Source organism: Glycine soja, chromosome 12, assembly GCF_004193775.1.
Source record: "Glycine soja cultivar W05 chromosome 12, ASM419377v2, whole genome shotgun sequence".
NCBI classification, from domain to species: Eukaryota; Viridiplantae; Streptophyta; class Magnoliopsida; order Fabales; family Fabaceae; genus Glycine; species Glycine soja.
This window is the reverse complement of record NC_041013.1, coordinates 41,567,953-41,584,777: the sequence shown is the minus strand read 5'-3', so window position 1 is coordinate 41,584,777 and position 16,825 is coordinate 41,567,953. Positions and strand designations below refer to the sequence as shown.

The 16,825-nt window shown below is 28.8% G+C and overlaps 2 protein-coding genes across 2 annotated transcripts; one reads left to right on the top strand and one right to left on the bottom strand.

The window, feature by feature from the left end:
• Nucleotides 1-8,949: 8,949 nt before the first annotated feature.
• Nucleotides 8,950-10,153, top strand: LOC114379248. Its single transcript, XM_028337874.1, has one exon. The coding sequence runs from the start codon at nt 9,090-9,092 to the stop codon at nt 9,834-9,836; it is 747 nt and encodes a 248-aa protein (XP_028193675.1). The 5' UTR covers nt 8,950-9,089; the 3' UTR covers nt 9,837-10,153.
• A 1,490-nt stretch (nt 10,154-11,643) lies between these two features.
• On the bottom strand, nt 11,644-16,265 carry LOC114378630 (chaperone protein dnaJ C76, chloroplastic-like). Its single transcript, XM_028337277.1, has 9 exons — nt 16,032-16,265; nt 15,655-15,783; nt 15,426-15,555; nt 14,846-14,966; nt 14,125-14,206; nt 13,560-13,613; nt 13,165-13,203; nt 12,316-12,415; nt 11,644-12,026 (listed from the first exon to the last, which is right to left on the bottom strand). Exons 1-9 carry the CDS (start codon nt 16,263-16,265, stop codon nt 11,896-11,898), a joined length of 1,020 nt encoding a protein of 339 aa, XP_028193078.1. The 3' UTR covers nt 11,644-11,895.
• Between the last annotated feature and the right edge of the window lie 560 nt (nt 16,266-16,825).

The window sequence follows — 16,825 nt, the reverse complement described above, 5'->3', positions numbered from 1 at the left end:
GTATTAGCTAGGGTTAGTAGATGTGTAATGCTACAATATTGACATATTTTCATATTGTGTAGGTTGTGTCTGGTGGCACGGCATCAAAGTTTAGAGATCAAGTGGTTCGATAATACCAAAATACGTGCGAGTGTTTTTAGAGTTTCTGGGATTTATGATGTTGTACTTCGTGGAATGCAAAGTATTTTTGGTCTTGTGCTATTAAAACTAATTAACATGTGAAATTTCTGAGATTTTTCAGTGATGTGTGAAAACAATAAAAAGATTTAGCTTGTTTATGAGACTCTTTAATAAATAAAAAAATTGGACTGGCCTTCATTCTTTTATTGATATAATTAATGCTCCCCACCTTCTTCTTTTTTGTTTATATATATATATATATATATATATATATATATATATATATATATATATATATATATATATATATATATTCCCCCAAGTTGAGCCGAACTCTGATACCTAGACCTCTTGAACCGGTTTTTTGAGCCGATCGAGTTGTTGCAAAGCTCTTGAATCATAGTTAGTACTGCTGACAATTCTGAATATACTTTGATTGTTAGGAACCAAAGAATGGGACATGATCACACGAAGGTATGTGCCCCCGCTATAAGAGATAAACTCCCCCAACACCCAAATAGATAGGCTAAAACATACTCAAATTAATGAGCCAACCATAGAAGATCTTCCAATCAATCTCTAGAGGTTTATCGTGATTATAATAGTAAAACACAAACACTAACGCTATGTTTAGATACTTTTCAAACACGGCACACGTGTTGGACATTTCTCTATCATGTCAATTAAAAATTTTATTAACTTAGATACCTTTTTGACATAACTTAAATACCTCTCCAATGCAACTTAAACATGGACCAAAACAGTGAGCTAGCACCTACTCTAAAAAAACACTTTTGCGACGTTACTCTTATTATAAACAAAATACACAAGTAAAATCATATTACAAATATTGTGAGATTCATAGTATTGTTTTGTGAGGCTCAATTTCATATGACTTAACTAGAAGTTTTAATTTTTTTTAGAGATATAGTTTATCTTCTTATCTTAAGATTTTTTTGTTTTACAGATTGTATTGTAAAATTATTCCACCGAATATTATATATGTGAGGGTGAAATCATATAAAAGTTGCAAAGTTTAACATCTTTATTTTTAGAAAGTGAATATATATATATATATATATATAATATCATAAAATGTTGATGATGTTGGTTTTTGTCAATTTAGATTTTTGTTATGTTGATTATATATGTGAAACATAGAATGTGTGTAAAAATTGTAAAGTTTAGCAACTTTGTTTTAAATATTATATATATATATATATATATATATATATATATATATATATATATATATATATATATATATAATATTATATATATGTGCGTAAATCATACAATGTTGATAATGTTGGTTTTTGTCAATTCATATTTTTGTCATATATATATTGATTATAGTTAAACATGTTAGAACTTACTTTCACTCCTTTACTTTCTTTCTAAAACAAAATTCTTATTAATTAATTACAAGTTTTTTTTTTTGTCAAGCATAATTGAATTCGTTCAAATGAACAATGGAGGGGGAACCGGGAATAAGATGGTAAATTAGAGGGTGTCACCCTTGCTGCCGTGGGATCTCCTTGTGCATGGTACATCAAAGAGCAGCACCTACTAAAGAGCTAGCAAATAGAATACGTGTTGGGATTTATAATCAATTGTGTAGAATAACATTGAAATATCAATTAACATGATTTTAAGTAAATGATTAGCTATTTGATTTTACATTGAAGAATTAATTAGGAATCTAAAACTAATTTTGAGTTGAAATAACTTTATTATCATATTATTCTATTTTTTTATAATGAAGTGAATTTCTATTAAATACTTATAACATTGTATATCAATTAAACTCTATAAAAAAATACTCAAAATTTTTCTCTAATGATGGTCTAGTTAGTCCAAAGTTAAATGTCTAGAGTTTAAAGCAACAAAAATCAATTTCACTCAGCCCTACGAAAATAATAATTTTTTTCTGGTTGACGCCCTCATATCTCAGGTTTTATAATTCCTTTGTTTAAGTAAACTGTGTGCTTAATTAACTCCTGTTTTGTAGTCAGGTCATCCTAACAAAGGGACAAATGACAAAAATTAAACCTGAATAAAAAGTAAAACAAAACTGTAATTGATGTTTTGTCAGCTAGGGGAAAATGTCGGTTTGCTCGTTTATATACCTCCGTTTAAAAAAGGCATTTTTTAGTTTTAAAAACAGTTATTATAAAGCAACAATAAATAAGGTCTTAATAGTTTTTTTTATTAGTTATTACGTATACATGAATGAAGACATTTTAATTTGTAAATGAATTATTGCTTCGATTCTTTCGCTTGGATTTCATTATCCTTTGGTCTAATTGGCTTATATATAATTAAACTTTTGCAATCATATCCTATAACTATTAACTATGCCAGCTGGTTGTTTTTTTATCACACCATTATTTTTCTTAGGTACTATATACTTAATAATAAGTAGGGAAAAAGAGATACTTCGTATTTCTTTATATATTTTTAAAAAATAAAAAAAAATAAAAGTTAAAATAATAAGAAAAAAGTAATTGACTAAAACGTAATGGGGTGATTGTTAAAAAATAAATAAATTTATAAAGAATAAAATTATCTAAAAAAATACAAAATAAGATGATTTTCATTATTAATAGTTATACATCATATTGGGATATCTACTCAAATAATAATAATAGCATTGTGATAATGAACGATTATTAAAATGTTAGGTCTGACTTGAAGACATATACTCCTATTAGTTTTAGTTTCCTTGTAATTTGGATTCAAATAGGGATTAAAATAAGCAAGAAAGTACTTGTTTTCTTCCTTGGACGGGGTGGTTGGGAAATTAAATAGAAAAATAATTCATCTTGAATTCAATGGTTTGAAAACCACCTAATTCTGTTGGGACTTTGGGCAAAATTAAGATCGCAAGACAATGGAAAGTCCCGAGAAGTTTGAGATGAATTAATTAAAGCATTTTATTAATTAATATTACATTCCTTTGCATTGTATCACATCTGGATAAGGATGACATCAAACAATTTTTGTTTTTTGAAAAAAGATCAATAATTTATGAGATTTAAAATTAAGAGCTAGCCTTTTGTTTGTTTGTTTTTTTCACATGAAAAATATATGTTCTATATTCACTCAGAAATGTCAGATTTAATTAGTCGTACAATAGTTATTAGAAATATAATACAACTACGCCAGATTTAATTTTAACAAGTCTATTTTATTTAGTTTAATTCAGGGTATTCATTTTGGAATTTCCTTTTATTGATGACCATATAATTGTCAATATCAGCTGAAATGTAATTTGTAATTTTGTATGATATGATCAAAGGAATTTTCGATGAATGAAGGAAAACAAGAAAAATAAAAAAGTATTTATTTATTGCACCATTTCAAGATTCATTGTTGGTGTACAATGACTGTGCCAGCATTTAAACTTAGGACCTGATGCTAACTATCTCTTTCGTGTCAAAATAAGTGATATTATAGGTTATTTTACATAAATTAAGAAAACATAATAAATAAATAAAATTAAGACAATAATAATTTTACAAAACTAATATTATTAAATAAAAATAATAATATTAATATTAGATTAAAAAACTAAAATGATATTTATTAGAAATATTAATGAAAAAAATAATTAATATTACATTAAAAAATTAAAAGGTCAAATATGACACTTAACTTGGACAAAAAAATTTCTCAAATATGACACTTATTTTGAGATAAAAAAATATCCAAATCATTATGCGGTTTTAAAAAAAAAAAAAACTATCCCAAACAATTCAAAACTCATTAACAACTTCCATTCAATACACTTTATCACGATTAATTTTTTATATAGGACTCTTTAGAGTTTAGAGGAAAGAAAAATTATTTTTTAATTAATAATATGTTTAATAGAATTAAATAATATTAAATAAAAAATTTTAATGAGCACAAAAGTGAGTTAATTTTTCTTATATTTGAATTAGAAGGGAGTATATTAATAAGAATTTGATAAGATTTATTCTCTCAAAATATAAATGCATCCTATCACTCACACAATCAGTCAATCACTTGTCATTATATGTAAGAACAAAATATATATCTAACTATATAATCATATATAAATGACTAATATTACATTTAAATGAAAGTAATCTTGATATATAGTTAAAATTTATTATTCTCGTAAATGAGTGGGAGTTAATAATTCTCACTAAACACTTTAATTTTATAGTCATTCATTTTGATTAAATGACACTAATTAACGATTAATTTTTCATATGTCGTCACTTGACACACTTTCTAAACCCTGATTAAAACCAAATTATGAGAGGAAAAGAAGATTAAGATGAAAAGAAAGTGTTGCAATTAAAACTATGTATGACTCATTTCAGATCTGATAAGAGTGAGAGAGAGAGAGAGGCTTACGTATCACATTATTAGGCATCTAACAAAATAGAAATTTTTATTAGATAAATTATTTTCTGCAGTTGTGGCCGGGTTAGCTAACTTTCACGTGCAACAATTCCTTAGGCAAACTTCACCTCCATATTTGGCCTTGTGAGAATCATGGCTTAAGATATGTCTGAACAAACAATTCCTTAGGCAAACTTTAATTACCTCCATTAACATGTAGAATGATCTCATAATTTAATCTGTGTTTTCTTGATATTCCATATGAATATTTTGTCATATCTGTGTGGAGGAAATTGGCTATTCATTATAATTTGTTTATATATTATTTATATTGTACCATTTTTTTTCACCGATCATAATACTGGAAAATTATTTCCGTCAAAAATAATAACAAATCTCTATCGAAAATCATGAGCACACATTAAAATACATGTATTGAAATATTGTACCGTTTCTTTGAGACCTTAGCTAACAGTGTCTATAATCTCAACAGCATATATAGCTGGTACTCCTCTTTGTTAATAGAACGTTTTCATTGGCTGTTATATATATACATATATATATATATATATATATATATATATATATATATATATATATATATATATATATATATATATATGAAGTAAAGTAAAGAGAGGACAAAGATACATGCATTATAAAGTCTTTGCACGTAGTGCCCTTTCTTTTCCGTTAAGCTGTACTTTTCTTAATTCTATGATTAAAAGTAACACAACAATCTTTAATTTACAATATAAATGATAAACTTATTGGTGAGGTATTTTAAATAATTATCAATCTAAATTCTTTTTGTATTATCTCATTCAGTTATAAGTTATTACTTGGTCAAAAGATTTTACTTTTAAGGGTTTTTTTTTTTATATTTAGACAATTTATGGAGGCAAATAGTAGTATTATAATCAAACTTAATTCAATGATGGATGACCGCAAGAGTTGGAGACAATGACAAACAAGGGGTGCTAGCAGCTTAGCAACACATTTTATAATATATTTCTTCTAAGCACACTTAATTAAAATTTATTAAAAACTATAAAATTATGTGTGAAATTTAAAAAAAAAAATTGTGACATCTAATAAATTTTATCTAAAAATAAAAGTGTTAAAAAAAATGCATCGTTAGGATTCATGACAAATTTATGTGTTGTCGCAACAGAGAGAACACAAACGCTAGCTTTTGGGCGGCTAAGGCTGAGCTTAAGCACACTAAAACGAAGCTTACTTAAAATCAAATAATTCTGCACGAATCATAATTAAATTCATAATTATCATTTAATTTGAATTTCACAGAAAATAATATTCATAAACAAATTATTCTAGCATACATCGAATATAACTTACGATACTTTTAGAAAACAAATTGTCAATATGTAATGAAATCCGTCGTTAGTTTTTTTTTGTCCTAAATGCATCACCCTTTTATTCCTTATTGTTTTTTTTTTTTTAATTATTTTTCTTAAACTTGTCCTTCGCCCATAGCTTGGGGCGCTGCTTGTTTAGTTGTCAGGTCAGGCCCATTTCTATTAAGTATGATATGTGGGCTGGCAGCTTCTTCTTTAACAACCATCATATTAAACAACTTCTTTTTTAAAAATCTAAAAATTGATTCTTCAATTTTTTTTCTTAACCCATTCATTAGGAAAAAGAGATTCTATTTCAACACATTAATTATTTATATTCAATTATTTAATTTAATTGATGAAAGCTTATGGAAATGCAACATTTATCCCCCACCCTTTTTTTTAATACAGTGAACATATTTATTCTTATTGGATGGTGACATAAATAACTTATATTAGAATATAGAAGCGATAGTAGTACATTTATTAAAAGTAGTGTGTAAAGGAATAAAGGCTAATTCGGAAGATTGTTTTTAAAGATTTTATGATATCTTGAAGATGTTTTTTTTTTCCGAATTAGAGATTATAGGTGTTTTTTAATCTACTATATCATAAACTAATTTTATTTGCAGTATATGACTGTTGTTGATCCAATAAAATTTTACACAGAAAAAAAAATCAAAAAAATTATTCTACTAAATAAATCGTTCTTCACATATAAACACAATATAATCTTAAACTATTACGTCAATCCTATAAGTATACTAGAGACTACTAAACTATTCGCTCTACATCACATAATTAAAATGTTTTATAAAAAATGATAATCACTAAACAAAATTACTAGTTAAATGAAGAATGTAAAATCATGCACATATAAAACACATATTCTAATTCGGAGATTTTAAATCAATTGAACTAACTCATTTTGTCACATGCTTGACCAAAATTAAGTTATATGATATAACTTAATTTTTGGATGAGGGGGTTTGAAGAAAGAAATGACATTTTTTAGCGAGTTATTAAACGTTTGTAGAAGATGAGAAATTATTAAAAGTTATATGATATTTCATTTTGTTTTTAAATAAACTAATGTTAACGTAAAATGAAAATTAGGAAACTTGCCCTAAAAAATCAAAAGTGACGTTATGCACGTGATATAAAAATAACAGAGTAATTGGTTATGTGTTATCTCATTTATTGCAATGACTGTTGAATCGTTTGTCTCTTTGTAAAATGCATCGGCAACACGTGAACTTCGTGGATGAGTATTCTTAATTATTGAAGAAAGCTTTTCACTTCTAGTTCATATTCACACTTGAGGAATGAGGATTGTCTAGTGCAATAAGATATAAAAAGTCACGATGTAAGATTTAAATTTTTACTAAGAAAGATATGTCTTGAATTGTAGGCCTACAAGGTCGACGACCACTTCGAAGATTTTGGATAACTTCATCTCAATAATGACTCAAATTTTAATCTCATTTGCATGTTTGGCCTGAAAATGGAGAATTTTGTACCTTCATACACTTTGGAACGACTTTCCCAAGGACAATCACTCATGCCACCTCTACAAGGTTGACCTCTTCAAGGCTTGAGGTTATCTTGTATTTATTTTTAATTAAGTCTAAGAGAGGGATCCAATTAAAAAATAAGTACAAGTTAAGGGACATAATTAAAAGAAAAATAGTTCTGGATCTTAATTAAAAATTATCAAATAGTTTATGGAAGAGACCTAATTAAATAACAAATACAAGTTAAAGGATTTAATTAAAAATAGTTTTGGGACTAATTAAATTTTATCAAATAATTCGGGGGCATTTAGATTAATTTATCTTTAAAAATTCATCATTCCATTTTTATTTATTTATTTTAAGTTCTAAATTTTAAAATAGTTTGTCATTATTGGACTAAAAAATATCAATGTTTTAAAATTAATAAACAAAATGTTTAACAATGTTAAAAGATAATTTAATTTTTGAAATAGCTTTATATATTATAAAAATTATTAAAACTAATTTCGATTTAATTATTATATATTGCATTTAAATTAGTACATAATAGTTAGATTATTAAATTTACATTTACTAATTAAATATAAATTAGGTTAATTTATTTTTGAATATTTCATTTAAAAATAAATTATTTTAGTATTTTATATAAATTTAAAATGCTAACAAATTATTTTAATTTTTACTAAAAATAAAATGAATAAAAACTCAAATGATAAAATTGCTAAAATGATTTATTTGCATGACGTGAGTGGTATGTTATTATTGTTAAAATTCAAATCAGTATTAATAATTCAAATCAATATTAGTTTTTATGTAATTAAATATTCAATTAAAATATATTTTTAATTTTTAATTTCTTTAAACCAAAATGTGTAAAAATTATAAAAAAACTATAAGTTAACATTAGAACTTGTTAATTATTGTTATCTAGTGCCTCTTAATTGTTACTTTACTTCTTCAAAGATGATAATTTTATGATTTTTGGCTGTGAAAATATTTTATTATCAGAAAACAAATTGTTTTTTTAACAAATATTGCTATCTATAAAATTTTGTTTTTAGTTTTTAAATTAATTATTAAATGAGAAAATGACTTATTCAAAATTTTTTTTATTTAAGTGTAAAATAGTTTTATATTATTTAATCATAAATCGTGTATAACACAAAAGATTAATAGAGTGGTGTAACGTCTTCCTACATCTACATTGGTAGAAAGAATCTATTTAACAAAAGAATATGTGTTTCATTCCTACAATATGCAAGATACACTAGCCAACAATACTCACACAAGTAAGAGAAATTAATTTCTAATCCAATAAGTTAAAGACACATGTGATCTCTCATCCCTAAAATTATAAATCACTTATAATAAATTTATAATTATTTTACAATAATTATCTTAAAATTCATATTCATATCAATAATAATTTCTAATTGATGAACAATAAAAACTTGTTACATCGAGAATTCATTATCATTAAACTCTTTTAAATAACATAAAATTACTTTAGAAAATAGTTTTTAAACCAATAAAATCTTTGAGAAAGGGGACAGATCCAGCAGTGCACATTGCAATAAAATGGGAGCTATAAATGCCTAGAGTAAGGGGCAATCAAGCAATGCCGCTCAGCATTAATTGTTGATTATTGGATCCTCTTCTTCATGTCCCCCAAACATTTATATTTTATGCAGGCCATCATCATTCATTTTTAGGCAAAGCAATGGATGCAGAACAAGTTTTGAGATTGTTGGATGCCAACTGGTTTGAGACAACAATTTTCACCAACAAAACCTCTCCACCTTTTCATTCAGCAGTGGATTCAGCTTCAGAGTCCCATGTGAAGGAAGTGTTTCCTTTAGATTCAAAGCTCCTGAGAGCTCCAACACTTCAAGTGAGGTCTCTTAGTGACCAAAACTTGAGCTCAAGTGTAGGTGTTTTCTCTGATTTTCCATCACCAAATTCTGTCCTCACACCACAGAGGCTGAGGCCAATTCTTTCTGGGAAGGAAGTGGAAGATTTTCCACTGGCAAAAGGTAATGGAAACCATGAAAATGAAGAGGAAGAAGTAGCCACTAAGAAAAAGCTGAGTCATGCTCATAGAAGAAGAAGAAGATTCAGAAAAGGAAAAGCAACAAGGAGTCTGTCAGACCTTGAGTTTAAGGAGCTAAAAGGGTTTATGGATTTGGGTTTTGTGTTTTCTGAGGAAGACAAGGACTCAAGGTTGGTTTCTTTGATACCAGGGTTGCAAAGGCTAGGAAAAGAGGATGCATCAAGAGGGAACTCAGAACAAAACATTGATGAAACTGTGGTTTGCAGGCCTTATTTGTCTGAAGCTTGGGGTGTTTTAGACCAAAGGAAGGTTGTGAATCCATTGTTGAATTGGAGGGTACCAGTTGTAGGCAATGAGATAGACATGAAGGACAATCTTAGGTTCTGGGCTCATACAGTTGCATCCATTGTAAGATAACAACGAATGAGCTTCCTTTTCTGGTGGATTTTCTGAGTGCAATCTTGTTCCTTTGCTTTGAAAGTCCTTAGTTGTATATGTGTTTGACTCTATCTACAATCATAGATGTACATTTCCCAAGTTATTTTTTGTACCCTTTTTTCCTCTATTTTCCCCATGTGCACTTTTATCAATTTGTTTGGAAATGAAGCATGTGATATGAAGAGAAGGTACATCTGGACAGAGGGATATGCCTTGATATTTTTTGGTTTGGTCCATTTTGCCATCTTGTTTGGATCAGAAATTTTCCTTAAAAGAATTTTGATTTTTTTTTCCAACTGCATTGAGACACTCTTAATGTTCCTTCAATTATTTGTTTTCTCTTTTCTAGATAATTGAACAACTCAATGGGTTGAACATTAGGTTTTTAATGATGTGGTTGACACAGGTTCATACCGACCCAAATTGCATAAATAATAGTATTGTTTAGTGAAAAACAAGAATGGCTGGGCCTTAGTGATGGAAACAAGAAGATAAGCAGGACCACTAGTAATTATTTACACTTGAGTGGATGCAGCCACTTTTAGTATAATGTTCTATTAGCAAATTTTAAGATCCATTGTCATCGCACTTTAAATAAGATAAACAAAAAGGAAGTCATCTCCACTTTCCATCCACTCATGCAACTCCACTGGCAAATGGGGTCTGATGATTGCATCAGACAATACTGAAAAAGCATTCTTTAAAGAAGTTAGAGATTGAATTCAAATTTTTTAATGATTATGTTTCTCAATTTTCAGATCAAATTGACTTTTTTCTATTTTTTGCAAAATTTCTAAAATTATAAAATAGATAAGCTTTTTAATTCACACTTTTCCATTTCGTCTTTGGATTCAATTCTTCTGAAATGTAGAGTATGATATGATACAATTTACCAGGATAATTATTGATGAAAAATTTATGATTACAATTTATTGCCTCTTTATTTATACTTTTAATGATTAATTTTTCATCCTTAAGTTATTAATTTAATTTTTCTTATGCAGTGTTATTGAGAAAATCACCGATTAACAGTGGAACAATGGAAGTGAAGTGATAGACAATTTATATTAATGATATTTAATTTGAAAATCTTGATCAGTGTCTGTATTTGTCGTTTAGACAACGAAAGCAGATTTGCTTATAATTGTATTTCATCAACTAGTACGATATTTTTGGTACATATACAATTAAGTAAGAAATATTAATGAAAAATATTGAATGTGGTATGAAACTTTGACCGAAGACTTGTCCTAAAGGATGAATACCGTAACTGCTACGGCCAACTTATTCTGATAGAGTATCTCCAATTAAAGTTGAAGTTAGAACAATGAACCAAGTTGGTTTTAAATTATTCTTGAAAGTATACATACAAGTCAAGTATAAATGTCTTTTTGTGAGAACTAAGTATATTTTCTCAAGCATTGCTATGGGCTAGAATATTGGGTGCTCTGATGATAGAGCATTATGATTGATTTTTCATGCACAAATTCAGGTGGTTCTTCCTTTTCCGTTAAGACCAAGTCAAAAGTAATCTTAAACAGTTCAATAGCTTGTTCATATGCTGTAGAAAAGATTTATCATACATGATCTCACATATTTTTGATGTTTTGCTAGTACATCTTGCATTCCATGTTTGTCTAATGGGTTGCATTATTGAATTTACAAAGAGAATTTAAGAGAAAAATCGTTTGAAATTATTTGTGTAAAGAAGATACACGTGAGAGAATATTCTGCTACCAGGATTCAAGACCAAGCTATTATTTAAAAAAAAAATGATGTGCTTAAATTTATCAACAAAGTATTCGTTCTTTGAAATTTCCGCAAGAATTAAGCGTCGATATAGATCGAGCACACTGCAACCATAATTATAAACAATCTTTCTTATATTTTCCAAAGTATTACTATGATTAATCTATTTTCTAAAAATTTACCTTAATAGGAGTTGCTGCATATACAATCATGGTTTAACTTAAGAGGCTATAAATGAATTAATTACATGGGACTAAATGCAATAGAAGGTGAATGAATTTCTGTTTGTTCACTTGTCCTTGCCAAGGCTAGCCTCTGGAAGTTTAAATGTTGGAGGCTTATCAACACCCCTCCTTGAGTATTCTCTCCATCTTCGTGCTGCTGAAGCAGCTCTTTTTGCTCTTTCTTCAACTTCCTCATCTGCAACATAATTACCATTTGAAAGACTAATTAATTAGGATAATCAATGTAATTCTTGCACTACAGTAATTGTCACAGCATATGGTCAACATGGCTGCTAGGGACAATGTTTCTCAATAGATACTTCAACTTTCAGAAATTACAAATATAAATCCCATATAACCAAGAAGTACTTAAAAGAAGAGAACAACACTTAAAAATACTTAAACTGAGACTTTTGGAAACAAAGTTTTATAATTTCCAATAATAATTTGAAGTTTATATTTTAGTACTTTCACATCCCCCTTACCTGAACTTTGGTAGTCTTTCTGTTTGCCCCAAAGATTGTCCCAGTATGAATTTTTCTTATCAGCACCTTCTTCCCTCATCATTCTCAATTTTGCTTTTGCCTGCAAGAAGCTCGTGAATATTTGATTGTGCTTGAAACCAAATTAATCATGTGCATCAAATGTTTTAGAACACTGAAGCATGACTGGAATTTCACATGAGAAAATTTAAGATTTTGTTGTTCCTTAGTCTGTGATTAAGATTTAAGAGATTGGGCCAACATATAATATCACGAATTTTGTACAAGTTCTGAACTGTTTTGCAATTATTGCATCATCTTAATCTGCATAGTCATCCTATTTATCTTAAACAATAACAAGTCAGAAGTAAACCGCTCTACTTGTGTGTACCACTATGGATTGCATCATTGGAAATTTCGAATGCTTAATTATTCTTTATTGATATTCAACATTAACAAAAGTCTATTTAGATAAACATTTTCTGAACCACTCATTGATCACTAGCATTTAAGCTTGGAGTAATTAGTCAGTGACCTATTAGAAAGTGAATCATATCAGCACAATAAAGACCAGTGAAATCAGAACTGTCAAATATTTAAGAAAAGGAAACTTGTGCACCCTGTCTTTGAACTTTATAAATTCAAATTGCTTAAGAACTCATCCACTCTCTCTCAATTACCATGATTTTTTTTTTTAAAAAAAAAATATAATATGATCCAGAGCCAACACAATAAAATAATAAAATGAAGAGAGAAAAATAAACACAATCACGAGATTAATTGCATATAAATAAGTGACACTTCACACATTAAGCAAAAAATGAAGGCATTGAATATAATAAGAGTTCTAACCAAGACTTTTGACTGCCTTTTTTCCCATCTGGAACTTGCCTGTCAATAATACATGCAGATCATGTTAGAGGCACTTAATCTGCTTGAAACTTAAGAATCATCAAATCTATGATTACAAGGTTAAACATGAAATGTTATTACGGGTTAAAATATTCTGAAAAGAAAATACTTTCTCAATCCATCTTATGTTGACCTTTTAATCATTGTTTTGAAAGTCAGAACAAATATCCAATTCATGGTCTTTCAATCAGGTCATACGTTGATTATTGCAATTTGCAACCCAAGAAATCCCCATCAATCCACAAATATCCATCAAATTTAGATAAAAATAAATAAAAATTAGAACAAAACCTGTAAACAGTTAAATAATCTTGTATTTATTTCATTATTCTTACCATTCTGAAAACATCAATTGATGCTGTTCCCATTCCTGATAGCATTAGGGCAACCTGCTCGTACAAGAATCAGTAGATATATAAATAGTACAAAACACTCAAAAGGATCAGAAGCATTTGTGTCCAGAGTCAATTTGGGGATAATGTCATAGCATTTAGAGTATGTAACAAAACAAATTACTATTGTTAGGGGGAACACCTATGGCAGCAATTTCCCCCTCCAAATCACTAATTGGTTTATTGACTCCAAATGAAAGTTGCGTATCTATTTTCCATTTTAAAAAAACTTAACTAGGAAAGTAAAGCTTCATGTACTGAAGTAAAGGAAAAGTAGAACCCCAGAGGCTATAAATATGGAAGAACATTGAGGCCATGCTCGATTATAAACTAAACTATCAAGAAAACTGTTTAAAAACTCATTTGAAAACTTCAAAAGCATGTACCAATAAAAAAGTGATGATTTTTCTTGTTTTGAACAAGTGATGAAATTATCTTAGGAAGGTAGATATTGTGCAGAAAAAAATATCTGGAAGATTTATATGCTATAACTAAACTAGGGCCTTACATTGACTCTTTCTACACGGCGCATCTCATCGTCAAGTAATGATAATTGTGCAGAAGATGTCCAATGAATGCAGCTAACAGGGCTAAAATTCAAAACAAAACAAAAAATGTTAAATTAGTTCTAGTAATCTTCATTAGTCTAGTAATCTTCATTAGTCTTGTATCTTCAGAGGCGATATCATTGTGATACCAAAGGTTCTAAACCTCAAGTATCTACAGCAATTAGAAATTAAAAATGAAAACTATATACCATAGAAGCTTGATTTATTAAAGTTCAATGGAGTTTTGTTGTTAGTATAGTTATACGATACAATGTAGCACATTAGGGAGAAAATTTTAATCTTAAAGTCTTAATTTATATAATAAAAGGGGGGAATCGTACGGAATTTATTGTTTTAAAACAATAATGGCAGTTTTATGGCATGTCCAATTATGTTAATCACCATCCAACAATTTATAATTTCTTATAATCATTTAGAAATGTTCTTTTCACCCTAAATAGTATGAAAGCCAAGATCACCATCAGAAATACATCTTAAATTGATACAAAACTTAAATATATTCTCAGAAGCAAAGCCCGGTAATGGTCAGAGATGAAGAAAGTTTTATTTTACTTCTATTATAATCAGATTAACTATGGTGGTAGATATAACAGTTAAATAAAGGTAAGTAGAGTGATAAACGCTGCTTAAAAAAAAGTAGAGTGATAAACATAGACATGCCAACTGTCAATTGCCTGTTGAACTAATTCAGGGTTCCCAGATTGGTTGTATGCTCTGGCTCTTCCAAAGTCTTCCTCAATTGCAAACACACCAGGAGCTACATTGGCACAATTTTTGCAGCCTGCAGAAGGATTTGCAGCATAGTTATATAACATGCTTTGTAATTTCTAAATGCAAAACTTTCTAGATGTATAATTGGTGTCCACAATGAAGCATCACTTAAGACACAAAAGAGTAAAGCAAGTATTAATAGGTGTCAATCAAACAATTTCCTTATAAGTGCTTAACCCACAGAAATTTAGATGTCAGTGTTTGTCTATATTCCATGATTTGACTGAATCCTGGAAGATTGAAAAAAGGATTATTCTATCCTCAAATTTTTTCACATCACTAATTTTATCTCTTCTCTTCCTACTCCTAATTGTAGAAAACATGAGTACAAATAGAATTTCTTGTTGAAAAATTGTTTCTCTATGAAAGAAGTACTGGTGAGAACCATAATTCTTCTTTCTTAGAAGAGATGGAGACATCATGTGCTCATAAAAATAATTAAGGTAACAATGAATGAGTGAGCAATTACCTATGCAGCTGAATTCATCGACAAAGGCATGATCCCTTGGGCTTGAATCATCCAGGAAAGGATTAATTGAAGTTAAAGAATAGCCATGAATTTCATCATAAATCCTGCGTTGGACGGGATCGCTGAGCACCTGCACTGCAATAGTCAATTCCCAATAAAAGCACAGGACAAAACTTCAACAACATTTTCCCCAAAGCTTAAAATTTAAGAAATTCAAAATGGAACCAACCGTGTAGACTTCATTGATGAAAATGCAGAAATTTGTGGTCTCAGGATCGTTTCCACTCAAGTCCGGGTGGCAAGATTTCATGCAATTGTAGTATGCCTTCTTGATCTGCTCTGGTGTGGCATCTGGAAGCTAGTAAATCAGACCAACTAAATATTAATTATTATGCACACTATATAATATATCTCATTATCATACATAAGATTTAGCAAAACTCATCCAACTTTACTAAAGGGTAAAAAAAACTATACTTCCCTTTATGAAAAAAAAAATTCAGATCATGGCTAATGATTACAATAAGCTCAAGACTTTTAGTTTTTTTTCTTCTCACAGAGACTTCTTAAAAGGAAAGGGAAGGAAGTGAAAGTTTGATGCATCACCAGTCCAAGAACTTCATAATAATCATCTGCAATAGTCTCAGAGGGAGAAACTGAATCTTCAGCAGTAACTCTGACCCTGCCACACCCTCTTCTCTTCCAACCACTGTGTGTCACAAAGGTGCAAGGACTTGCACCCTTCACCAGCATCCGCCATGAGCTTCTTGAACAAAGATTCAGTGATGGATTGTGGATTTTCAGAGCCTCCATGCACACTGGAGACAATAACTGAGCCATAATTCTAAAAATTCAATTCCAGTAAAAAAGATGGTTCCAAACAGTGTGAACTTCGGTTGCTAAAGTTGTAAAATACTGGACACAATCTCGGCCATAAATATTGCTACAATAATAATAATAATAATAATAATAATAATAATAATAATTATTATTATTATTATTATTATAAAGTAAAAATTAAACAAGGACTATTGAATGCAAAATGCTGCACCTAAAAGGATGCTAAATTTGAATAGAAAAATAATATAATGTTATTTATACAGTTTATTGGAAAATTGTAAGGAGGAAGAAATTTTGACTGAGAAGTGAGAATCGAGAAAAGAAAAAATTGCTGACATGTCACTCTTACAGCCACAAGACATCCTTAGAATCTGAACAAAACAAACTTAAGATGATTCTAAGAGGAATTGGGCAATGGTTCCAAAAAAAAAAAAACAAAAACAAAGAGGCAATGAGCCTTTTAATTTGAACCGATTGGATAAGCCAGTCCATTTGGATAATCCGTTGCAGGTCGATCAATTACAAATTTAATTTGTAATAGGTTAATTATAGTTTAAGTT

What these genes read in the sequence shown, in the direction of transcription:
- LOC114379248 (XM_028337874.1), top strand. Translation starts at nt 9,090, where the DNA reads ATGGATGCAGAACAAGTTTTGAGATTGTTGGATGCCAACTGGTTTGAG.
- LOC114378630 (XM_028337277.1), bottom strand. Translation starts at nt 16,265, where the DNA reads ATGGCTCAGTTATTGTCTCCAGTGTGCATGGAGGCTCTGAAAATCCAC. An exon ending in AAAGGCAGTCAAAAGTCTTG is followed by an intron (nt 12,416 to 13,164) that starts GTTAGAACTCTT and finishes AGCTTCTTGCAG; the next exon opens with GCAAAAGCAAAATTGAGAAT. An exon ending in GAAAGACTACCAAAGTTCAG is followed by an intron (nt 12,027 to 12,315) that starts GTAAGGGGGATG and finishes ATTATGTTGCAG; the next exon opens with ATGAGGAAGTTGAAGAAAGA.